This window comes from Gasterosteus aculeatus, chromosome 1, assembly GCF_964276395.1.
Source record: "Gasterosteus aculeatus chromosome 1, fGasAcu3.hap1.1, whole genome shotgun sequence".
In the NCBI taxonomy this organism is placed as follows: domain Eukaryota; kingdom Metazoa; phylum Chordata; class Actinopteri; order Perciformes; family Gasterosteidae; genus Gasterosteus; species Gasterosteus aculeatus.
Window position 1 is genome coordinate 8,169,827 of NC_135688.1, and position 27,243 is coordinate 8,197,069.

At 40.1% G+C, this 27,243-nt stretch overlaps 1 protein-coding gene across 5 annotated transcripts in view; it reads right to left on the reverse strand.

Moving 5' to 3' along the window:
- Positions 1–27,243, reverse strand: part of LOC120821460 (leucine-rich repeat and fibronectin type III domain-containing protein 1-like protein) — a 107,669-nt gene that overhangs the window by 42,506 nt on the left and 37,920 nt on the right. For all 5 annotated transcript variants that reach the window (XM_040180039.2, XM_040180031.2, XM_040180004.2 and 2 more), the window contains 7 exons: positions 19,487–19,583; positions 7,945–8,161; positions 6,863–7,014; positions 6,421–6,674; positions 6,037–6,280; positions 5,784–5,941; positions 4,896–5,276 (listed from right to left, as the gene is read on the reverse strand). In XM_040180039.2, coding sequence (XP_040035973.1) covers positions 4,896–5,276; positions 5,784–5,941; positions 6,037–6,280; positions 6,421–6,674; positions 6,863–7,014; positions 7,945–8,137 — 1,382 coding nt within the window. In that variant the 5' untranslated portion in view covers positions 8,138–8,161; positions 19,487–19,583. The remainder of the gene's footprint in view (positions 1–4,895; positions 5,277–5,783; positions 5,942–6,036; positions 6,281–6,420; positions 6,675–6,862; positions 7,015–7,944; positions 8,162–19,486; positions 19,584–27,243) is intronic.

Below are 27,243 nucleotides of genomic sequence, written 5' to 3' on the forward strand. Positions count from 1 at the left end.
TTTTAAAGTAATACAAAATATGATGTTCTTCCTGTCACTTTTACTATTTCTATATTTAAAAAAGGGCACTGGGAACTTTTGTTGAGTCTCCTTCTAGATCTCTTTTTGTCATCTATGAATAATCCCAATCAAATAAACACAGAAAACGGCAACAAAAAAAATTGTTAAAGTTGAACAACAAAATGATTTTAGGAGTCATCCCTGCAGAGCACCAACCAATATGTTTGAACAATACAATGTTAAAATCCATTCATTATTGCCTTGTTAATGTTTTATTCTTTACATAGTTGCGTTGAGGGAACAAATTTGACATGAAGGTCACTGTGCGCAGATCCAGTCTCACTTCAAATAACACACAAAGAAGGACCCTCGCAGTGAGAGGCGTCAGAACAAGAGACAGTTAGAGAAGCCTCCTACAGAGGTCTGTTGCCATCGATGGCACTAAAAGTGTGTTTTCAGACACATAAACACACATCACACAAGAACACATTTGCACACTTGAAAAGGCATTGACCGTATTAGTCAGGGGGTGTTGAAGAGCATGTCTCAGACACAAGGTTATATTATACACTGCCGATCAATACACTGCCGACCAAGTCGGAACACTCCTATGTGCACGCAGACCCGCGCATACACTCTGTGCTGTAATGGCATTGATCGTAAGTGGTCAGGGGGTTTGCAGACTGCGTCAAAGAGTCATTTTTATCCTCTGAGCCTCTCTGAAAGTCTGGACTAGTGGTGGTATTTTTTTAAACAAAAATGCTAATTATACTGCCTTTGTGGAAGGAGAATGTTTCTTATTGGCCAACATATACTCATGTTGGGATAAATCTATATAAATATATCCCTGTACATGAGTTACTCTTCTACAGAGAGAAGGGAGACAGGTTGCCCATAGACAGATACTGTGCCAACTAGGCAAGGTTGCAAAGATATAGAGACAGGAGAGTCATCGCGACACTGGGGATGGCAAAAGCTTTAAGACGAGATAGTGTAGAGACACTAGCTGTGGGACAACGGTCTTGTGTGTGTGTATGAACAGGAGGGTCAGCCGACCAGACTGAGCCATCACCACACCCGATAGAAGGGGGCAGGTGAAGGACAAGGAGAATAACAGGAGGCGAGTTACGCAGTTATGATTGAAGGGGAGGGCTTCACTGAAAGAAATGTATAAACTAATGCGTTGCATCATCACCTCGTGGGTGTCTTTCCGGAAAGAGCTCGGTTTATTTGAGTGTTGTTGCTTCAATAAATCTCCGGATCCAGATCTCCAGTGTGTTCTATGGGTGTGTGTTACTGAGTCCCTGGTCTGTGAGGATGTGTGGGTCCTCATCTCGAGGCAGATAAAGATAGATAGATAGATACTTTATTGATCCCTCAAGAAGGAAATTTTGGAAAGTCAGTTAGAGAATTATTAGAAAAAAGTTAAAATACACTGATCCACAACACCTTGGATAGTTGGAAAGTTAAATAGAGAAGATACTGAAGGAAATGTATAGAGAACGAGATGTAGAATTTTTTATGCAATGGGTCTAAAAACTGGATAATTACTAAAAATCTATTCTGATTTCATCGAGATACTATGTTACAAAGACAGATGATGTTAAAAAAGAACAATATTATGTAACACGCTGGAGGTCATAGTCTCTTGTGGCACAAAACAGTCTTATTATAAGGAAAAAACACACTTAGATGTTTCCATCCATTTGAATAGGCAACATTGGTGAAACATCAGAACGTGCAACACTAAAGATGCTGTTTTTATATAACGGAGAAAAGCTCAATACATTAGTGAAGCGCCGATATATTGTTTTCCTGCTCCCTCCGCCACACCAGCCTCTTTTCTCTCCATGTCTCTGCGGCTGACCCCTCTTAATGGACATTGAACAAAGAAAAGACAGAAGAGAGAGACTCTAAACACCCACGGACACACTCAGGGCTGTTTTTTTTTTTTACTCTAAGCCGGCCCGGTGCAATGATCATACATGACGGTATCACACTCATGATTCATTGATGTTCTTATGCGTGGTTTGGTTAATATGGCTCCGACACTGATGTTGATAGATGTTTAAGAATAAACTACAGCGTAGCTTAAGCCTGTGTTATCTGTACCTTATTGTATATTTATCTGTTAAGAGATCTCATTTTTCATTTAACAGTGGCTGGGTTACCCTGCACTGAATTTGTAGAATTTCTGATAAGATCTCGTCAAAGCTGTAATTCTTAGGATTTGAGTCCTGATTGATTTGGCGGTACTTTTGGTCACCATGTCAGCAGCGCGTGCGGTTTGATACCGCAGGCCGTGTTTGCACTACCACGACCGCATGTTGTAGGGAGGGTGACTGTCTCCAGAAACAGGTTCTTTTAATAAACAAATGAAATATTCTCATGTTATTTATCTCACGCAACGGCATGTCATGTCTCTACGCACAATTCTCCACTGCTCTCTCTACCGCGCACGGTGAAGTTCCGCCCTGATGCAGACACGTGCACAGACACGCGCGTGGGCACACAGGTGAGCACACTCACACTAGCGGACAGAGAGCGTCGGGAAAAAAACGTCGGTGTCCATCCGGTCTTCCCCCCTTTTTGTCCATTACTCGACTAATCAGTTGTTTTGGTCAGCACCACCAAGAGTTAAGCAAACATGTTGTTTCTGTGTTGTTCTTACAGTTACAGATCCATCGATTCTTCTCAAAAGCGTTGTTTGGTAAATTATGTGGTTGACGAAACCCTTAAAAAATTGTAGATTTCCAGCGAAATCACATCTTGTTTTGGAAGGCAATGTGAATGGAGCGATCCTTTAACCCTGACACAGCACTCCGCCACCGCCAAGAAAAATCACAAAGAGAGCATTATTCTGTGTAAACGAATGGCCGCTGAACGGTTATTGCAGGAAGGATTTCTGTTGTCTAATTTTTTTATTTCAGCAAAGTTTTTCATATGAAATATATTAACATAATGATACGTGGCAATATGTGAAAGTTAAATAACGCTGTATATAAGGACACATAGAGACACATATATATTGTCTCATTGTATGTGTGTATGACTGTAAATGTAAAGAGTTACAATATTATATACTGCATACCAATTAGAGTTGTGCTTTGTCTTGTTTTTTGATCCGTGGGCCTCAGATGCGGTTCCCTTTAAGGTCTGACTTATGCAGTTAAATAATTATTGTAAACATCCAGACAACGCAATAATGTGAGGCCGATGTGATTAACAGATACCACACAAAGACATATACCCGCCAACATTGACCTGTAATGAGGGTTATTCGTACCCACGGGGCTGCAGTGCCGACTAACTGCATCCATCCTTTAACGTGGAGGCGCAGATGGGAGTTTGCTATGCAGGGAGTGCGTAGACATGCTAAGAATTGTAAGAGGCGGCTTGTCTCCCACAGTTAACTTAGCTGTCGGAATATATATACAAGTGTCCTCCAGCTTGGAAATAATATGATGATCACTTCTCAAAAGTCCCCTCGAGAGACATTCTTGCTGTTGATAAAGAGTAAAAAGGCCAAGCAGAGCTAAATTGGTTGTCAGATAATCCTGCGGGGCAGTGAAGACGTTTTTTTGTTTACTTCTGTAGTCACAGAAGACGGAGTGATGGTTCTTCATTTGACAATATTATTTGCACCTTTTGAAACAATGACTGCTCCATGATAGTATTAACCTGTTAAACACCAGCCTTGTGGAGGAGGCTGGGAGAAGACTCGTCAAATAACTGCCTTAAGGAATTCACTAATCACAAAGTTATCTTTGATGTCACGTGTCATATTAAACAGCAGGACCTGGGCTACCAGTTGATGTAAGACATTTTTACATGCTCCAAACACAACTCAATCAATTACCACTAGATGTCAACTTTTCTATAGCGCTCCCTAGTCATCCCACTCTGGCTGTAACTTTACGACACATCATGCTGTAAAGACTCAACATCAACAAGTATGTATTGTATGTATGTATATGTAAATACGTAAGTATTTGTAATTCAAATAGACCTTGTGGTTGCATAGTTATACTCTTTTAAATATACTTTTTTCTGCAAATTTGGAGCAGAGGCCTAAAAAATGGGCGGGTTAGCAACCTGTCACTCATAACCAGATGCTATGACAACTCCAAAACATATGAAAACTCCTGAGAACCCAAAATAAAGATTTGTCTGCTTTAGCATTAAGTGAGGTCTAATTTTAAAGATAACATATTGTGTGTCTTCTATCACACCACTATCGAGAAGCGTTTAAATACTTTTTTGATCCATTGAAATTGGATGTGTGTTCCTTCTAATCCTTTTTGGACAAGGTAAACCTTCCCTGACAATAGGATCAGCTCAAATTCCCCTTCCTTCCTAATTGAAACTTTTACATATTACCAAATACTGTAGCCTTTTGGTAGTCACCAGTTTGAGGGGTACCAGTCAGCATCTGACCAAAGTAAGGAATGTAACAACATATGTAGAAAATATCATATTACTTGAGCGACAATATGTATTGGAGAAATTAATCTTGAAGCAAGAAGATCAGCACATCAACACGGCACTGAAGCAAGTCGATGGACGAGCCACAATCACATTTGGCCTTGGCCCAGCAGACCCAGTGGTGGCTCTGTTCCTCTACAGATGTCTTTTCAGATGTCTTATCATTTCAGCTCATTAAACGCATATGACTGGATGACTGGCTAAGCTCCACTTGTATCATCTATCAGCCGCTCTCGTCCTCATAGCAGCGGCTGATGCCTCCTTATTAAAGCACACGCAGCTGCGACTAATACAAACAGGCACAGAAATGCTTTTTACTATTACTCCTCAGAGTCCATAGCAGTCATGAGGACAGCAGATGGAAACTCATTGACAGACGGGTCATAAAGTGAAAGTGTGGAGAAACAGACCTGTACACCAGTGTGTCATCCCCTGAGCTGTTGTACTGGACCTGGAACATCCTGACTCCAGTCGAAGAAGTCTGACTGCTCCATCTAATGAGGGCAGAGTTCCCTGTCAATTCCACCAACGAGACCCTCCGGTCGGCCGCTCTGGACTCGTTGTTAGGCAGCGACACCTTGGAAGAGGTCAGGATGTCGGAAGGGGCGGGTTCAGAGGCTGGGTCTCGGCTGCGGCTTGTGCTGTTCGCCAAATGGGGCATCGCCGTGACAACTAGCTCCACCCTCCCGGTTGATTCACCTGCTGCGTTGGAGGCAATGCAGGTGAAGTTACCTGAATCCTTCAGGGATGTTACATTGATCTCCAGGCTTCCATTAGGGAAAACCAAAGTTCTGAAACAGATTAAGAGTTTTTATGAAGTGACATATAGTGCGTACATTTAAAAAACAGAGAAGTTTAAGTTTACTTTTACGGAACAAGACATCTAAAGAAGCAAAAACTAATATCAATTTGAAAAAGTGCCTACAAAGGATATAACGTTCAAACGTTTATTGCTAATGTTTTATAGGCATAGCTATGAGAAGAAAGCCAAGGTGTGACAGCTACCTCCTAATCCTCATTCATAGTATAACTAACGCCAAGGGTAACATCATGTGAGACAACACTGTCTGACTTTTTAACTTGAATACACACCGTGCTGAAGTTTACCAGTAAAAGGGGGATTATTCAAATCACTGCTTTTCTTGCACCTGTCAATCGGGTTGTCTGGTTTTAGAGGTTTTGAGTCACATGACCTAAATTAACACCAGTTTTTTCCTTTAAATTAGAAAATGTACAATCAAAAATGGGGAAAAGACATTCATTGTAAATGATACAAGAATATAACATAATCTTAATACCTTGAGCCATTAGATATAAGTCGCCCCTCAGGGCTGATCCAGTGGACTTCGGGCTCGGGGTCTCCGTTGGCCTTGCACTTCAGGCTCGCAGGCTGGCCTTCCATGGCCACCGTATGAGGTGACTTACGGGTCAGAACTGGTGGATCACAAATAAACTCCTAACGGGCAAAAAGGGATAAGGAATAAAGATGTCATTATTTAAATGTTACGGTTTCAAGGTTATGCAATATTTACGTAAAGAGCTTAAAATTACCTCCTCAGGGATTGTCCAGAAGTACTTGGCACTGAGCTCGGAGGGAGAGGCACATGTCTCGAGGTCGTCCTCTCTGGTCAGTCTTCTCAACCACAGAAGCTCACAGTTACAGTGAAGTGGGTTCCCACCAAAGCTCAACACCAGGGAGGTGAGGGGCGAGCCTTTGGACTTGGCGTACACTGGGATTCTGAGGAACAACGGGTCTGGCGGGATTTTCTTCAGCTTGTTGGACGTCATGTCGAGCCTGTTAATGGATGGGGCGAGGAGAAAGATGAGGGATGGATTAAGGGAGAATGGAACAGTATATCATCTGTTCATCAAGTTGATCATTAAACCGGCTTTACATTTTCTTTTCTGACAAAATGTCATCATCTCTCAATATACCTGGCCAACTTGTGCAGGTTGGTGAATACGCCTTGGGGAACATTTTCTATCAGATTATGATCCATATTTAAGGTATTGACGTTGGTCAGGCGTCCGATCGTGTCCCAAGGCGCCTGGGCAAGGTTGTTGTAGCTGAGGTCCAGATCCTCCAGTGTGGTTAGGAAGTCATCAAAGGCATGTGGAGATATGGAGTGGAGCTGGTTGTTGGCAAGGATCAAGTGACGGAGGTTGGTCAGGCCATTAAAATGGTCATCCTGGTGAAAGTGTTGAGAGAATAACAATAATATAATGATACCGTTGTTTTATTTTCATTTCTGTCGTTGCAGCTCGATGGTTCAATGTATGTATTACCCACCAACCTATAATTGTCTGTTGATCACTCAATAATATATGTGAATATACAATCACATTTGCCATCATTAAACTAATCTACGAGCCTCACCTTTATCACAGTTAATCTATTAGAATCTAGATGGAGTGATCTCAGCCGCCGCAGGTCACAGAAGGCTGAAGGGAGAATCTGACTGATGGTGTTTCTGGAAAGGGTCAGATGCAGCAGGCTGGTCATGTTGGCAAAGTCCTTTCTTCGGACAGCTGCAATTGAGCAGAAGGAACAAAAAGAGGTGCTCCATCAACCTCCTAAGTGGCAGATATATGCATCAAATGGGCTGTAACGTAATTAATAACGTGTGATTGATGCAGAAAGATAACTAAATAGATTCTAAATAATCTTCAGATGTTTATAAAATATGTCTCTGAGATGGATAGGAAAAAAAAGTATAAATCAAAGCATTGAAATTGAAAGAGGCTGTTACTTTACATACTTTTCTGGTGAACTTGCTACCATAATCCTTTTTGGCCACGTGCAAACCATGTTGTTTTATATTTAGAAAAGCCGATCCATGGCTAATAAGTCTCTCGGAGTCTAGACCCTGAGGATGTTCAAACCCTTTAAAATGTACTTTTTGCCAATGTACCCTAAGAAGCTCATTTCCCAAAATGGAATATTAAATATTAAATTTAGCACAGAATAGTGCTTCATGAAGAATGTAACATGAATCAATATATTTGTGTATTATTGTTAGTGGTGCATCAAATTATCTTACTGGAACGTGTGCATTTTGTTTTAGTGATGGGAAATAGTTTATTTTAAATTGGGTCTGGGTAGATTAGCTAGCTGCTTTGGGATGGAGCAAAAGGGAGACCAGACTAGAATAAAAAGATAAAGCAACCCTTTGGTTCTTAAAAATAAATATATTTCAAACTATCAGCGATAGCCCTTTGATCATGAATAAGTATTGCTTGACTGAACAACAGCAAAAAAAAGTTTCAAAGTATCAGTAGTCGTTTCCCAACTCGGAGAAGCTTCGACTGCTCAATATTCCAGCATGTCCCCTCTTCAGGAAATCATTGTAGATGATTGTTGATGAGGAAGAACTGTCTGGACCGTACAAAATGCCTCAATTCACGGCCTTGATTCAAGTTTAAGAAGTGTAAGACAAGACAGGCTGGCAGGCATCTTACCTGTAATGAAGTTTTCTTGGAGCCGAAGCTCCACGGTGCGCCGCTCAATGGTCCCGGGGACAAACAGCAAGCCCGTCTTGGAGCAGAGAATGGCGAGCGATGGAGAAAGGCTCTGGCACATGCAGCGTTTCGGACACGGCTGTCCTCTGCATGCCGCTGCCAGCAACAGCAAAGAGAACCACAACTGTTCCATTATCCTGCACAGGGAACCGGGCAACTGGAAGACAGGAGGAAAAAGAGCAATGACTTTGAGTGGGTCCAAATGGACCATTAAAAACCTAGTTAAAGATACATTGTTAAAGATAGTAGATTCAAGAATATACATGCAAATGGACAAAATGTTGCCATTGGAATTGCTATTATGGATCAAATTCTAGCTGTCAGTTCAACACAAGGCAGGAAAAATGTGAAACCACTTTCACTTTTAACACAGCAGACGGGACTCAAAACCCATGCTGGGATATGTGTGTGTACCAGTAGACAGAAGCATATTAGCAAGCTCAGTTTGACTCCCAGGCTAATCAATAGCATTGGACTTGTACTTAGCTGGTGTAAAAAACGACACCTTCATTCTGATTCTCCTATGGTATTAGCATCACAATATAAGCAAATAACCAGAGTTGCGATGGTTGATGTTTGTCACCAATAAAGCAAATCTGTCAAATATAAACAAACAATAAGCTAAAAATGAATCCGCTATCAATTCATACCAGATGTTCTCCATCCTTTCACAGTGTGAAACATAAAGCAGTTTCCTTCGTGCACCACATGAATCACCTGTTGTTTCCTCAATCCATTCCCCCTCTTTTTACTTGTATCACTCCATCATCCTTATTGTCTCCTTCTCTAAATACATCACGTTATGAAAAACGTATTAAATCATTTGCTTGCAATTCCCCCTTATATGACATTTATGTCCCTTGACCCTCCTTCACGCTGTGTGATAATCCCGAGCAGTCCCTCATTCTCTGTAATTGATGCATTTTCTTTCTTTCATATCAGACATGCGTCTTTCTTCCATCATCCTCCTAGCTGCCTCTTTTCCCTCCTTCTCTTAAGAAGGTTCCCTCTTCTCTTGTGATCATCTTTCCTGCAGGCTTCCTCTTCAATCTTTGTCGGGATCCCTCTACTGCCCCCCCCCCAGCCACCATCATCCTTTTATTGCAGTCTCACTACATTTTGTGATAGCTTTATTGTAATGTATCTGTGTTTATGCACACATTCCTTAGTTTGTTCACCCACTCATCTCATGGCGTGCATGTGCACAGCTTAACTCAACAGCATTTGCTGATTGTCAGTGAATAGATATGTGCCTTGAATAAGCTCTCACTCACTTGTTACCCAGAAAAAAAAATCCTACCAATTCTAAAATGTTGCCCTCCAAATTTCTAAGATTTTACAATTGTTTCTGCATTATTTCTGTTTGTAGTTGGAGGTAAACGACAAACAGCATACAGCAGAATTTTGCAATAATTACACAGAGGAGCTCTCCCTTGATAGTCATTTTCAACCAATGGCTCTGTAAGCTATCAAAACATCGGGGATGTCTCCAGCAGTAACACATGTTTTTTCATTGTAGTTTTTACAAAGTGAGGCACAAACACACTGGCGGCCTCTTTGTTTTGTTTGACACTATGATCTGCGCTTTGCACTTCGCCAATCAGCTCTTCCCAGGCAGAGGATTTTTCAACGTGTTTACGGCTGATATTTTACCAGACTGGGATGCTGTTTGTGTTGAAAATGCTGGGATTTTAATGTATTGGTCATTGATGACGGTCGCTTTTGGTTGTGCAAATGTTGTAAGAGATACACAAAGCACTTCATGCACAGCTATAGGTTAGTTAAGTTGAGGGCCAGACTAAAACTCAAAGAAAAAAAGGAGTTACCCAGCGCTGAAGAAGCCTGGGGCCCCCACATGCAGCCTGGCCCCGGTGGGGGGGGCTCATGGACGGGATATCGAAGCGTAGTCGGGCGGAGGATGGTTTATAGTTCAGGGAGCTGCTGGGTCTAGTTAGTTGGTGACATTTTCTTGGGATAAGGTGTCTGCTTTACCCTTTTGTACTTTTTCCCTCCACCATTTTTGTTGAACCTTGCCAGTCTTTGCTTTGCAATATTCAAACTGTGACTTCTACATCCGTCTCCCGAGTCATGCACTTGAGCTCTCCAGTTGCTATACTTCTCATTACTCTACTACACTATACTGTCAATCTTTTTTGGGGACTTACATTTGATGGTGGGATCTGTCACCACCAACATGTGGCTTTATTGGTATTTTTAGCACCGTCACATTACGAAAAATAATTACTTTTGCACAAGTAGGATTTTCAGACCGAACGGTGGCAAGCCCATAGGGCTGTTATTGCTTTTTTAACCAGCAGCATAAATCAAATGTGGTGGCCACAAACAAAGATGTAGTGCAGTGATTGGTCATCTATTACCTGTACTATTACCTGCTGTATCACCATCATCATCACCATCATCATCCATGATTCTGTGCCCCATCATTCATTAAAGTATAATTGGTAATAACCTACTGATGTGGTCTTTGCACTCACTACCCATAAATAATCCACATCTGAGTGCGTGTGCTTTAGTGTGTTATATATTTGTGCAGACTATGTGTGGCCATTTTCGTTTGTATGTGTGTGTGTGTGTGTGTGTGTACGTGTGTGCATCTGGCCCCTCGCTCATTCTGTGTCCAGAGTATAATACAGCTCACAAAGCAGATGGATCACCCTGTCAGCTTTCTCGCAAAACCGCCGCAGAGTGACTTCTGTGTGTAATGCACTGTGTCTGTAAAAGAGCATTAAAGCTGTTCATGTGCGCTTTTCCATACAGTTTTTTCCTGTCTTTTCTTTAACTATGCTCATGCAGCTGAGTTCATGTCTGCATGTGTGTGTACATGTCTGTGCGGTATGCGTGGCTGGACGCGTGAGTGTGCTTTTAAGGGCCCGCTTTCTTTTGCACATTAGTACTTGCTCATGTGTCCATGTTTGTGTGCACATGAGAATAGACGTGTGTGCTCCATCCATCAAACGTTTTGAGTCAGTGAGTGGATCCTTGTGCGTGCTCATCTGTACTCATGAGTAGAAAGCTGTGCATTGTGCTGCTGCGGTAATTAATGGTGAAACAAACACATCAACATTTTGTCAACTGTTACTGAAGCAAAACTACCCAATTGACTGTCTGTGTTGTTCACTTCCTCAATAATTATACCTCGTTATGTTGTTTTGCTCAAATGGGGGGAGGGGAAGAACGGGTAGGATGAGGTATCTGTACACACCCGTGGTGAAGGCGAGAATCCTATTGGCCACGACAAAACTTGGTGGGGGCTTGTAACTTAGCAACAGCCAATGACACATGGATGTTAACAGAGAGAGAGAGAGAGAGAGAGAGAACTTTTGTTGCAGTAACAGCGTATCAAGGAGAAACATTTCTTATCGGATCATTATACATACTTCTAATGTAACAAAAACAAACTTTAATTATAACTTTTGTCGTAAGATGGGAAACCCCGAAAGAGCATCCCAGCCGGAGTCCATCAGCTGATGGGTGGATTCAGCTTCTGCTGTCTTATCCCGCCCAAACTCTGAATGTGATTAAAGTAAAATTAATCACGCACCTTGATGAAGGTATGTGGCAGCAGCCAAGCCTCAATCTCCTAATGGTGTATTTTCCGCTTCACAGAATAGAAAGTAAAGAGAAATTACTTTTTCAGCATAACATAATTACTAATCATGAAGTGATTACTTAATGTGTCTTCAATCTAACGACGATATCTCCATCTTGCCATCTCCAAGATGAATGTTGCATGCACAACGCTAGTTGTATCTCACAATATGAAAAATATTTCGGATGAGTCCAATTTCTTGTCGCTCCTTGCGTAACCCACAATAAATCTTTGACTTGACTCTTTTAACGTTGGCATTGGACATTCTCTTCTAAGCACAGGCACACCACAGAGCGAGGCCAGTTTTCAGCTATAGGCGGACAAGGGTACAAACCACCGTGCCAAGTGGTGTCCTCAAACATGAAACTAAATCCCTCTTGGCTCCAGTGGTGCTGTTCCGCTGCTGACCCTGACCTTCCCGTGGAGGGGATGAGAGAGCAGACACCTCCCTCTGCAGGGATCAGTTTTGTTAAAGCCGTAAGATGTGCTGTTCACCTTTTTGAAGTCATTGGGAAAAGTATGTACTAGATATTTTTCAGGGCAGCAGCTGCCTCGGTTGTAACTTGCAAAAGAGTGTCGTTCTGTTCTGCTCTGTCGTAACCAGGATTCGGGAGGACGCATTCTACCAACGCCGAATTTTGTTACAAATACAAAATAAAAAGCCAAACACTCAGCCAAACAAGTGTTCAGCCTTATGAAAGCATAATGTTCACTGGGGTCAAAAAAACAAAGAGGCAAACAACCACTTGTATTAACAGGATAATCTGGCAGCATTTTAACACCACCATGAAAGTACTTTATTTAAGCACAATAATCACATATGGCAAGAACAACGTGCACTTTACTACGCGGGTGATAGCACTTTCTGTTTTCTATACCGAATAATTAACAAATATAAGCTTAAATCTGTTGTTTGTATATTAAATACAAAGGTCATCTAAAAGTAATGGCAAGTAACATGTTCATGTTCATTTTATATTAAGATACTGAGGTTGTGTCACTTATTCTATTTTTAAAGTGGCTGATTACATTTTTATCTCTTCAACTCTCTGATTTACATTCATTACGAGTACATACAAGGCTTTATATACTATTAAAAATGTATTGAACCTAACTTGACCTGATTAAACCATCTCTATCACGTGTAATTAGCTTTTGTGTTGTAAAAAGATAAGATAATAATTATTGCCCAGAAAGTAAAAATGCAAAGAAATCATTTTCACTACTTTTTTTCTCCTCCTTCAATATTTTCTTCTTCTTTCTTTGATCTTTAAAAAGCTACTTTCAATGTATTGTACAACTTCAGTAACTTTGGGGCAATTAAACTTCAAGTAACCCTAACTATCAAGACTACGCAAATGTCACGTTTTCTCTTAAAAGTGAGGACAGAAGAGTTAGTGCTGCTTTTAAACTCTTGACGTATCAAACTGACACAAGCACAACGACTTACGAGCCTTGCGACGTTTCAGATGGCTTTTAATTGGTCAGCAGGCATTACGCAATCTTAGTTTTAGTATGGGTTGAATAAAGTTGACTCGCTTCTCTGGTTTGCAATGAAAGGTTGAATGTGTGAACGCTATAGCGTTTCGTTACTACATCGTTTGTTTGGCAGATTATGAACTGGAAGTGAGCTGCAGCCCATTAACCGACGCCTTCTGCATTGAATTAAACATATTCAGGTATGTGATACACATACCAGAGCAAGCTGATCACTTTAAGCCTCAAACAGAACATTAAGAAAAAAGACTCCCAAGGAACAAATCATTTCCGTGTGACTAAAAAGCACTCAAACCTGGCTTAGAAATGTTGATGATTCCACAGCCATGTGCACCCCTCTCCAATTAAATGTAATGGAAGACACTTGTTTTTCCATTCCAACAAATTCAGTTTTACTAAAATGATACTAAAAAATACTGACTTTGTTGTATTTGTGACTATGGGTCAAGGTATTGGCATATTGGCACAGATTCAAATAAAAGTGAATGTTATTACGCCGCTGATTGGATTGTCCCAATTTTTGTCCTTTCGGTTAGACGACCAAAGCCGGCTGTTCCATAAATAGACCCTTCCACATGTACACAGGTTCTGATACACACAGTTGTCCAGACGAACCCTTATCTCCAATATGGAACTGCTACACAGCAGGGAACTAAGCCACACAAAACACACACATATGCGTTCTATCTGAGTTGGGGGGGAGAAACGGACCTTTTCAAACGGCTCTTTTGTCACATTGTTCCCTCACTCTCCTTTCCTTACAATCTATTAATCTCGCTCCTTTGTGTTGTTGTCATCCTGTTTTTTCTTTCCTCTTGTTCTGTCTCTCGGTATCTTCTTCCATCCGCTCTGCCCCGACCCTGTCAGCGCGGTACGGTAGATGATGAGGCGATGCGGCCGAGTGCATGAATCCTCCTCGCACACATTCCATTGTAATACTAACCGCGACCTCTGTTTCACTGTAACGCTAACCACACGCGGTCACCACGGTCATCTCCGTCGCTTCCTCCTTGTCTTGTTTTTGTCCAACATGATATTGAATACAGGACTCTGTCAGTCCATCTTTCGACCCCGCTGCATTAGAAACTCTCGCTAATCGTCCTTGTGACTAATTGGGGATATCTATTACATCATTCCCGTTTTTCTGCTCCAATAGAGGGATACAGTAACTACAAGTGACGTCCTCTGTTTTTCAATAGCCTTCCGTCACCCTCAGCAGTGCTACATGATATAATTGTCAGCTCTGAACATCAATAATTCTATTTGTGTACCCGTGTAACATAAAGCTCTGCCTGTTGCAGTGTAGTTCCAGCCCTGTGTTTGGTTTCTGTCTTTAAAATCACTATTGTAACAATATTTTATATTTTGGCTCTAAAAATGCTGCTTTTATTTCATACATTTAGGATTTAGGTTGATACGTTTCCATTAGGTTGTTCACAATTTAGGTAACATTTGCATGGGGGGTGACAGAACGTGTGTCACCCTTCTTATCCATCTCTATCCTATGGTGTTTTTTGGACGATGTGGTTATGTAGAAAAGACTTTGCTCTTTTGTTCTTCTGTATGAATCTAAACCATTATTTATTTCTGCTCTTTATTCCCAAGATATATATATATATATAAAACCTATTAATCTCACAGCTTTTCCTCCCACGTGTCCACCTTTACTAATAAAATCTGAAAATATGTATTCGTCGTTTGTACTCCCTATTCTACTTGTTCAGAATCCACGGATAATTAGCCAGGAGGTGAGCATCATCTAGAGAAACTGGTAAAAAAGGCAAAACAGTTTGAACCCGACTGCTGTGTGAGAGCATTCAAGGCAGTCAGGGGAATGTAAAGACCTAGAAGCTGTTTGATCATCAACTGTTTGATCTGCTGGAATAAGCAATAAGGAAAACGATAAACTAAGAAGAGCTGACATTAGCAGAAAGACATAGAAATGGGGGAAGGCAACGAATACAACCCAGTCATCCAACGGGGAGATTTCCTCTACAGTTCATGTGTATGTCTGTTTTTGATGTTTGAATCCGCCGCGATCAGGTTCCTGATCTTGTGGCCTCGAGGCTCCAAGGCCAAGGGGGCCATGGAGCACACAATACATGGTCTTCTCTCTTGCTTCCTTCCTTCTATCCATTCATATATATATATATATATATATATATATATATATATATATATATATATATATATATCCATTATACACAAAGACACACACACACACACACACGTACATTGTGTCTATACAGCAACATTTGTCATAATACTCACCACTGTAGCTAATGGGGTTCTAACATCAAACACTTCACTATCTGAACAACTGCCAAATATAGACCCTTTCTTTTCATCGGGTCTACATACATCCGCACTCTGCTATTCCTTAATGGTTTCTGTGTGTGTGTGTTTTCTTCCTAACATATTGTTTAATCTTTTTTTTTCTCCCTGCCTTCCATTCCCTTTTTCTTCTACTGTCATTTAAGGTTTTTAGATGTTTAGTCTGCGTAGAGTAGAGGCCATTGGGAACATGTGGAAACAGGCAGCAGACTACAGTAGGGAAATAAAAGGAAAGAAAAGTATAAAGTAAGAGCAGCAGCAGGAGAAAAGAGGTTGAAGGAACGTTTGCACCACTTGGTAGTCATCACAGAGAAACTCTCTCATTCAGGAACTTGCCGTGCAGCTGTCGCTTCAAGGAATGGATCACACACACCCAGTTCCAGATACATCACACGCATACACGCCACATCTTTCTTTCTCCCTGTCTCACACCGACACCCACACATGCTGCTTTGGGGTGTGCTTTGAACTGATCCCTGCCACTGGAGAGGCACACACGGTAAGCTAGCTGATAATAATATTATCCTATGGCCTTCATATGGTAATATGGTTTTATTGCTATGAAGGAATATGAATATCATGCTTTCAAAGACAGCTTAGGGAATTACACGGCTGCCATGGCTATCAGCTTCAATAGAACATTTAGATTCCCTATTTATCTAGGGTCTAGGGTGGCAAATCTATTAAGTTATTTACCTTTGCTATGATGCGAACTGGCGTGTTGTTTTTTACAACCTGTGACAATGTAAAAAGACACACATTGATGTGTCAATGAGGTCCCACCTCAATGGGGGCACACATGAATAAACAGTATATTCTAACTTTCAAAATAAAGCTTTCCTTTAGTTTCCCTAAACTATTCGATTTTTGTCTAATATAATCTTCCATTTTTCTTGATTTACTTTGTTCAGTTATCTTAATGATTTGGCTAACCTGACAATACCACGCCCCTTCTGCAGTTTGTACAGCCTTAATACAGTGATACCCGAATTTTTGTCCATTTACCCTGGGAGAATATGGGAGCATTTTTATGGATGCAGACAAATATTGGAAATACATTTTTGTCAGTAGTCAGAAATGACACCTGTAGTGTGTTTTTTGCACTTGGGCCCACTTAAGGTGTATTACACCAATTTAATGTCTCCGTCGCCTCCACCTCATGGAATTAGTAGAAGTATCCATGAATGTCTGAAGGAGGATATCCCTTCTTAAAGACATTTCCCTTCGAACCATCTGAAATCATGAGTGTGCAGCTGTAGATGCAGTCATGCTTAGGGGAATTAACGTTCTATTAAAATGTTTGCAAACATTCTTCTTAAAATGGTACCAATGCATTAAATACAGTATTTAGAGAATCTTTGATAAATACTGTATTTACCGACAGTTATATATCTCTGCACTTACACCAACAAACGGTTGCCCAACCTATAATAATATCTTGCGTTTATAGAATGTTTATATCTTTGGCAGTTCTGGGATCAACAGAAAAGTACGTGGATAGGTTTTGAATAACAGGGTGACATAAGAAGTGTCATTCAAATGGCACTAACAATAACAACATACGCATGTTTACTCCTGCATAAATTAATGTTTTACTGACTATCGTGGTATTTAATTGTGGTGGGGAAAACACCATGATTAGACTCTGATTGTGCATTCTTTTTTTTTCAAAGAGGATTTCTGTGGTGTGGTTATTAATCAGACTATTCCACAGAATATGTAGCAAATTAGATAACTCTTACTTGAATTTCATCCTATATTTTTCCCATGTTGATAAAATTATGGTCCCAAAAACATGATACATCCAAAGGACGCATTATTATTAGTCTCAATGTTGCCATGGTGTGTGTGTGTTTTTGAGGTAGGGTTCCATTACGCACTTATCGGTCTGTTACCTACTCTGAGTGGCGGTTCGCAGGCCCCATGTCTTCCAAATCAGTATTTTCCAATTGGGAACTGAACTGATAGTTAAACCTATCTTTCCCTGGAGGATTTTTCCAAAATGTGACCATGTATTGTGGGCTCCAATGTCCAGTACCCGTATCACCTATTACCAATCAATAATTAGAGCAGGATGCTAAATTGAGCTCTTGGTTTGTGAACTTGGACATCAGCTCTAAAGATGTAAACTTCAAATATCAGAATCTCTCGCTTAAATCCTCTTCAATTTCAGAGATAACTAATCGTAGATAAGCTGAAACTTCACTGATACAGTGTTGCATACTTGATTCAATTCAGATATGTAATCTATGAAGATTTCCAGAGGAGATACAGTAATGCAAATAGACGGCGTAGATTAAAAAAATATATAGTTCAAAGGAGGGATGTAGAACAATCTATGAAAGTATTGGACATATAAGAAGTTAATTGTCTGGTAATATCTCCTTGGAAACTCCTGAAAATGTATTTTAATGTCAGAAAAGCCTCACTTATCAGTGTTGGATAAGTACCAATTTTCTTCTGCTAGATTAAAAAAAATGAAATGTAAAATACTGTGGTTATTTTTTGCTGTTTACTTCAATTCAATAAACTGCTCATGGCATATGTTTCTCCTGGGTGCTGGCAGAAAATAAGATCTTTTAGACTGCAAGTAAGAGGAAAACAGGATACTGGTACAGATTGTTCTGCTCCCTCAGAAATTAAATCTTTTTTCAAACCCCTTCTGAAATGGTGTGTAAGCCAGTTAATACGATGTAATAGGTTGACTGGTGAGAGCTTCTGCAGCAAAATTACACTTCATAGGACCTGACTTTATATTGTATTTCAGCATCCATGCATCTTGAAGTTGGCACGTTTTTTAACTCAGTGCACTGTGGACATTTAGTGGAAACAGTGATGAACAATGTCACAGTTATGACCAAAAGAACCATCAAATGGATGTTGGCTACACAGAAAATGCACATTGAGGACTTGTGCGGTGAATAAACAGATCTTATTCATGGTACAAAATCCCAGTTAGATTACTGTGCAAAACAAAGGCATGTTTCCTAAAGGGTAATAAAGGGCACATCTTTCCTTCTTAAAGATATACTGTTTTGACAGTCCGTTTGAACTTGTTCTATGTCCACAACATCCCGTATGTGCGTAGCTACAATATTAAACAAATCATTAGAAAAGTGGGAAAATGCAATGCATACACACGAGAAAATGTTTAGAGAAGTGTAACTGAATTGTCTTCATGACTGCTTTTTGGGTAGCTGCCAGTTGTCAAAGATTAATGACACTTTTAACAGAGTGAAAGCCCATGAAATATATTTTATTAGTTTCTGTACTCCTAAATTAAATCTAAAAAAGTAGAGATTGAAGAGGTAACGGGGGTTAAGGGTTTTCCCTTTTCTGTAGTAGCAATTATAGATATTACAGCACAGCACTTGTGAATGAAAATACAGTGTACAACCTGACAAAGGGCAGTTGTGGAGGAGATAATTCAAATTGTGATGAATGAATGCACAGTGAGAAATAGTGAGGAAACAGTTTTTCATGATAGCTATTGACATTGAATGAGAGCTCATGTTGGTTGAAGAACCTGTAATGTTTGGTTGTTTTTTCATCTTTGCTTGGCCTCGTCTACAGGTTTAAGATCTGTGTGGCCTCTTTGCTCTCACAGCCCTGCTAATGGTGTCGGCCTGTAACAAGAGGCAGCCCACATTGGACCGCTGCACTGCTCTCATCAGACGTACGCACACAGCCACCCTGAGAAACAGCGCGCTTAAACAAAGGGAACACATTTACATGCACATGTTAAAAATGACACTCGCCTGCTATCACGGTAGATTAGGTAGGTGGTTACATGCATACATTTTGACCCACTCACTGTCACACATACACAGGTGCACATTTATGTAACACTCGTGCACGTCTTAGCACGTGTTTGTAGTTGTTTAATGTGATAAAACATTTTATCGAACAGAAATGTCAATAAAAAGATGCAATATAAAAGAAACACTGCCAACCCCATATCCCAATCAGCAGGATCATTTTTGAATCCATCAGTCAGTCAGTATATTTAAATATTGCAAGAAAATGTGAATCATTGCCTACCTCTATGTGGTGTTCCTCGATGATTTAAGAGTCAACATGAAGATACATTGTCACGACGGGTAGATAACTGATCAGAGAAATTATGGCCTTGGGAGATCTGAGAAAAGAAAACACAGAAACAGGACATAGGTTAGTACATGATTTTTTTATATGAATATTCCTGCTTATATTGACTGCCTGAATAAACCATCTTAGTTCATCATTTTAGCAAAATAATATTTGTTTTTTTCATCAGCTCATCATCATCAGCTCATTATGTTTTTAAATAACCTGTGTTGGTTTCAACACATTATTGGCTAGCAGAAACCTGCATAAACTCATTTAAATGTTGGATGCCGGGGCTAAAAATACGTTGGGGCACCTGAAATGTAGGTGCTGATGCAAAAGTTCTATCCGGTTATTTTTTTAATAAAGTTCAAAGTTGAAACTGACAGCCTGTACTTTTGTGTTTTAGTAAAGAGTGCATAGCGACAATAACATCGGAGGCCCGACCTCATCTCATCAGAAAGACATAAAGCAGCAATGTGACACAACAGACCAGAAAACCAAACACTCTAATAGACAACGTCGTGAGATCTTTGTCGAATGCTCATCATTTTGTTTTACGGTGCTAAAAATGTATTCAACTGTGGATTCAATCAAGTTCCAACATCCACTGACATAATTTCACTGGCATTAAATTGCTAAATGGGTTCGGAGACATTCCTAAATCTGTCTTATAAAACAGATTTTTAAACCGTATTGCTTTGTGTTAACCATCATACTGCTCATCTGCATTATATTATCTTGAAAGTCATTGGTATTCTCCTCATAGAATACATCTTCCTCCATATTTAGCACCTCTTCTCTCTACTCAGCTATTTTAAATTGTAGTGGAAGGACTTGTGAGTAGGCTGGGTGTGTGCGTAAATGTGGGTGTGCATGAATGTGAAAGAGAGAGAAAAAGGAAAGTGTGAACAAAAAGCAGAAACCAGGGCATCCGTTAGGTGTTTATGTAAGGTTGTTGTTGAAGTTAATTGTAAATTATTACACGAGGAGCCACTTAATTAACGTCAAACACCAGCCGGTTTGAATTTAATTTTAATATGCTGTAATCAATGCTGTCACTAATACTGACTTCCATTAAATGGGTTACTTTGTTCAACCTGAACAGTCCTATACTCGATAACATTGTTGGAAAATCGCTGCTTTGGGAGAGAAAGAGCATTTCGTATTTCCTCAACAAAGTGTTGGGGTTACAATGGACTCGTGTCACTGGTATAGTGTCGCATTTTATTTGTTTGCAAAACAAACCTTTTCGTAAGTAGGAAAGCAGAATATATACTTAAGTTTCAGTAACAGAAAATAATATTTTTTTTCTTCAACAAAATTAGGACAAAATGAAGTTTTCATGTGTGTTATAAATTAATTGTGTGTATTTGTGTGCTTCTTGTATGCTTGAAGCAGCAGCATAAATACGTACATTTTAAGTGTATTACCTATAGAACATAATATGCCATCATAAAAATAATGTTTTTAATAATACGTAACTTTAAGTATGACCTAAAAGGGCCTTCAACCTACTGTGTACATATTTAAGTATTGCTCTAATCCCATCTTCTCTGCTGCTCTTCTCTTCCAATTTCTCATGACGCACTGAATCCTGCTCTTCTTAACCCCCTTTTGTGTACATGCACTCTTTCTGTCAACCATTGGACTCATTTTAATCAACCACACGACTGCTGCCCTTGTCACGCCCTTCAAAGGCAGAATAATTATCTGGTGATCATGATCAGAATTATTCTGTTTCCTACAAACGCCTTCTGCTCTACTTTGCAATCCAAACGAGCGAAACAACATTAACGCAGAATCACACGGATACTGGTGCACAGGCGTGTCTCGTTCCCAGTCTGCGTCATTTTACTGTGTCATCGCTGGAGTCACATGGGACACCGGAGACACCGATGCTACTGGTGTGTGGTGATTATTCTGAAAGTGACTAATCTACAGAGATCAATCAAGGGATGAAAAAACACTCTCTTTTTCTGTGGTCTCGTTATGAGGTAAAATATTATGCTGTTGTTGTATCAATTGTCATTCGGTTTTAACTATCTCATTTAATGGTGAACCAAGGCTTTTTGAGATGAACCCTTGGACACCTAATAATCAGAATAAGTATAATGGAATAGCAACAAACATCAAACCATACCAAGTCTGCAATCACAAGTGTGTTTTCAGTTTTTCCAACCCCCTCATATTAAGATGCCTTGATATGACAGCTCTGCTATTATAGTGGAATATCTAGGAGGTAAAGTTTGAGTGTGCTAAAGCCAAATCTCCCAGTAGCGTGACAAAAATAGTGTTAGTGTCGACTGCAGTTCTCATGGAAAGAGACGGTGATGGATAATTCCTGTGAGACCTCCACTTAAAGGACAAAGGTAGAATACAATGCACGAAGAGAAACTGTTACCATGGTTACCCCTAGTTTGTGAATCATGGGGTCCATTTAATCAACGAATTATCCAAGCAGCTTTTTTGCTCAAGAAATGAATGTCAACATTCAAAATGACCTCATTAAACTTTACATCGCACGCCTCTTTGGACTAGATTTGATTAGAAATGTTAATCTCCTTGCTGAGATCATTTGAATGTTAGTAAGGTACGTCAACTATTGTTGTTTTTTCCTTCTTTTTTAAAATAAAGGGTAGCCTAGGGAGCGAGGAAGTGGTAGGAAAAGGGACATCACCATACGACTCTAAAACATGCTTTAGAAATGCAGAGCATGATGAGACGTACAGAAGGGAAGATAAAAGCACCGGAAATAAAGCATGAAATCCGGAAAAATTATTTAAGTGGAGTAATTTGTCAAAGCAATGAGTCTGCCAAATGCAAAAACATTTATTCTAATTCTAATAAAGTGGAAATTACCCGGTTTATTAGTTTAGTGCAAAGATGTCTATCAAAAAAGCATTTTGTATGATTAAATGTTAATGTGATGACCTCTAAAAGCTCCCGTCTCTCCCAGCAAGCCTCTTAGCACTATACGCATTGCCTCGCGGCGTCACACAGTGAGTGCCTACAGTATGTTTATGAAAGTATGTGCAAAACTGTACAGAAGGGCACACAGGAGGCAGGGGGGGGGGGGGGGGGTATACCCAACTCTGATGTTGTGTGTTGTGTCATAGGCCACGCTCATATATATGTGCGCCGTGCACTTAAGATCACTTACGCATGTAGCTAGAAGCGCACAGAGGCGCAAACCCTGCAAACTCTTGTGAATATGGAAGCACTATCGGGCACTTTGAATGTACAGCTGCACTCCGTTGACGGATAACCAAGGACATAGATGCAGTATAGAGGTAAATCATTTATTACCATGTAATGGAAATGTATTGTATTGGAATGTGTTTTTGATATAAACATGTGAACAACTAAGTTTTGTTTTTTAAAACATATGTACAATGTTTTCAAATTATGAGACCCTAACCAATAGACAATAGATTGCTTCAAAAAAGAATGTTTGTTAACAAACATTCTTTTTTGAAGCAATCTATTGATTCTTGTTTATTGATTGTCTGATACAAAATACACGTTGGCAACTGCATGTTTAATAACAGCCTATCGTCTGAAATCCTCTCTTCCAAAAACATGGTGTTTGGGCTGATTTTCCTTGTTTTTTTCAGTCATACGAACCAGTTCAGGTCAAAGAGGAGGAAGTGCACAGTGGCTTGGAGAATTGACAAACCTCTTTGCTTTTGCAATTCGGGCCCCCGTTTTAAGATTAAGCCAATGGACAACACATTAAAGAAACATTGGATTGATAGCACAAGGATTTAGAATTGTATCCCTTAATCAAATAAAAATATTTTCTATTGGCTAAGGGTTGGAAATAATGTTTGATTTAAAACTAATTATAAAGCACATTTGACAAAAAAAAAACTTGTGGAAACAACCAGTTGACTAAATGAGTATTTCACTGTTCTGTGGACACACACACGCACACACACACACACACAAGCAGAGGATCACAGGCAGACACACATAACCACATGCAAACACACATGCATCTGAACCCATACACAGAGTGCCTAAACTGTGCTAGGGATTAGAGATTATAGAGAGAAAGAGGATGAATCTATCTGAACACAACAGTCCATAACGTTACCACACGTCTCCATCTCCAAACATTCATCCCGGTGATAATCAACTGTTTGGCAGATACTGGACCTCCGTTCAGATATCCGTTGCTTAAAGGGGTCATACTATGAAAATTCCACCTTGATAGTGCTTCTTCACGTTGATGTGTCTGTCTAGCATGTTTATCTAAACGCTGGAAAAAGAAAAAAAAAAAACTTGCTTGTTTTTTCTATGATTCCTGTAATGAATGAATAGTAATTACAGTAATACAGCTCGTTTGGATGTTCATCATCGTCATCAGACCAGGGGGGGATTCTCTCTTACATGGCCTTGGTCCTCCCCCCCACCACATCCCCCCAGCACTCCGAAGCACGCAACTTCGTTCTTGGTGGGCAAAAACGGAACATTTGAGACAGAAGGTGAATACAGGGATATTCACACAGACAATACGAGAAAAATGCTTTTTTTAACATCAAAGCATGTGGGCGTGTTAAGGCGGAAATCATGGTAGTAAAACGAGCATGATGTCTCCTTTGAATGTAACTACTCTGCAACGCAGTAAGATTGTATAATATGTTATTTTTTTACATTTAGTCCTTCATTTTTAAATGTGAGACACACACCAAAGTTATACTTTTACAACCTAATTGTCTCCTATAACTAATGATGTACCTGAGCTTAACGGTGCACACAGAGATCTAGGACTGTTAAATATGTTTTATTTCAAACACATGCCCTGACATTTTAAAGGTAGTTGATCATTTATTTGACACGATGCAGTTTGAATGACAAACTTGGAGCCCTGGCCGTGACCGTGACAAGATTGACAACACAAGCAAAGTCCAGGCCGGGTGTTGACTCAACACAAAGTGTTACCATACCATTTATCTCAAAAAGGACTCTGTCTCCCCACCAGCTTCACAAAAGCTCCTGTGTGCCAAATTACACGCAGACACACACACACACACACACACACACACACACACACACACACACACGTACGTATGATTTTCTCATCTGAAACCATGTATCCCGCCCCACTCTCCCCTCTCCGTCTGCCAACCACTTACAGCATCACTATTTCTCTCTATTTAGCCTGTCCACACCACCGGGGAGGCAGTGTGCTGTGTGTGTATGGGGGTGACAGAGTGTGTATGTTCCACTCCACCACAGTGTGTTGATAGGTTGTGATAGGTCTCGGGGAGACGGCCAGGGTGCCGCGGTTAACATCTCATCCCCCCCCCCCCCCCCCCCCGCCTCCCACGCAACACCACCAACACCTGTCTCTCTCTCTTTCTTAAATACGCTTCCACGTTCTGTGTGGAAATTCTCTTCGTCAGTTCTCGTTATTGTTGACTATTGTCTAGGATGGAACATCATTGTACATGCAGCAGTTTGACCATGAGATTTTAAGTCTGCACTCTCCAAACTGTGCCTTTCATCACCCGCACTCACCCAAACCTCCCAATCCCTCTATGTAATATCCTAAAACTCTCTCTCTTTGGTTATATCTTCATCCATCTGTTTCCCCGCCTCTATATTCGTCAACATCTCACTCTGTTTCCCTCATCTAATCACTGGCTCTTCAAATTGCTTTGCTGTCCATCCCTCCCTTTTCTATCCATTACCTCCTCATTTATTCATTCAACACGCATTCCTCTTATCTATCTTCAGTCATCCTCCAATTACTGTCTAAATTTAACTTAATATTAATATGCTCCATTCTCTCTTTCTCAATCTTCAATCATCGGATATTCTTTATATCTTTGTTGTTTGGAGTTTCTCTATTGTTTCTCCCTGCCGGCGACAACTCTGCCTTCCTCCCACCCTCTTATCAGTTTTCTCACTTTCCGCCCCCAAACCAGCTCCTCATTGCCTTTTTTTGCACTGTGCACTGGTCAATTATTTCTCTGTTTGTAATGAGCCATTTACAGACATGTCAAATATTCAGTGAATTAATATCAAGTTATTACGCTGCACTGAGCCATGGTCACTGTGACACGCATATATTCTGTGGTCCTTTCCACGACGCTTAGTTTCCCCGTGACCTCATCACTGCGGATTTGGTCACATGGTGTTTCTGTCTCTTCACACCCTTTCCTATTTCTCCATGTCATTTCAGCTTGTTTCTCTCTATCCTCGTTTTGTCTAAACCCTCTGTGCTTTTTAGACTTAAAGATGATGTGCGATACTCGATCGGTGCTTGTTGGGGGTCTCGACAAACCAGGCGCAATTGTTTGTCACTTGCAATTGTCGCTTAAAGGCATTTGGGAATTTAAATATTTCAAAATGAAATTGCTGCCGGCTGTTTGACAGGTTATTTGCAACGATGCCTTTGAATGAAATCAGATTTGTGTAAACCTCTAGCGATGAACTGTAGCTCTTAATCTGGCAGATGCTACTTGCTTGTTCTTATTTTGCTTTCGGACTAATGCAACTCTTAGCAGAATGTCGCTATCTCTATTTCTCTGTCACTCTCTTAATCTATGGCCTTTTTAACTTATAATTAATTTACTGAATACTTCCTGAAAATACAGATCCCCATATTTTGGCCAAAGTGAAGTGCATTCAATAAGGCTCGCATTCAGGGTTGAGATAAGCACACATAATAGGGATTTTATCTGCCAAATTGTTTCCTCAGAATTCAGACATAAGCACTTTTGAGACACCTCAGAAGCTGCTACATGTGCTAGATAGAGATTCTCAATAGAATGCAATTTTCCTGAAAAATATCCTGTATTTATTACCATCATCGTTTGAAGAGACAAATGTCCCTAGGACACTGGCCACTGTGCATTTTCTATTAGATTCCTATTCAACACTCACCATTGAGACAACGATCTGATTCAATTTATCCCAACTGATATTGTATTCAGCAGAGGCAACATCCTGAAGCTCAAGCCATTTTAAAATTAGAGCAGTGGATAATGTCATGGAGTAAAAAGAACACACTATATTCCAGGGCTAATGGACAACACGATGATGATGAATCCATTATACAGACAGACAAAATGCACTGTGTTTTAGGCCTATTTGATGCATCTCTTTATAACAGAACCAAACAAAAAGGCTGAAAACAAAGCGCTTTTAAAAATTGTGATGCACAGTATAGAAATGGCCTAATCCATACATTATATATATATATAAAAAGGGAATACCTTCTCTCATGAAGTTTTCATCTTGGCAGAAGTCCATGAGCTCTCAACTCACAATGACCAACTTTGAATTGAAGCCAAACAATTATAATAATTGGGCTTATCGAAGCATATAAGTACTATCGTGCGTGGTACTGAAACTATACAAGGATGATGTTCAAAAATGATTATTGGAAAAGGTGGAAGGTTATGTATTGTATTTTGGCTTATTTTGACCAAATACCCCACAGGGTAAAATATTTTTCATCTATTTAAAACCGGGAGAATGACAAAATGGACAACGTTAATGTAATTAGTGTTTATTTTTCATTCAATCCAGTCATCCTATAATAATTTGAATTGCACAATATAACAGCCTATATGCACTGAATGTACAGTGCAATGGATCCATGCAGCATAGAAAAGCCTGCTTAAAATAGTTCGTATTTGGTCTTCGGCTCTAGTGGAGGTAAAAAAAAAAAAGAACAAATGCTGTAAATGAAATTT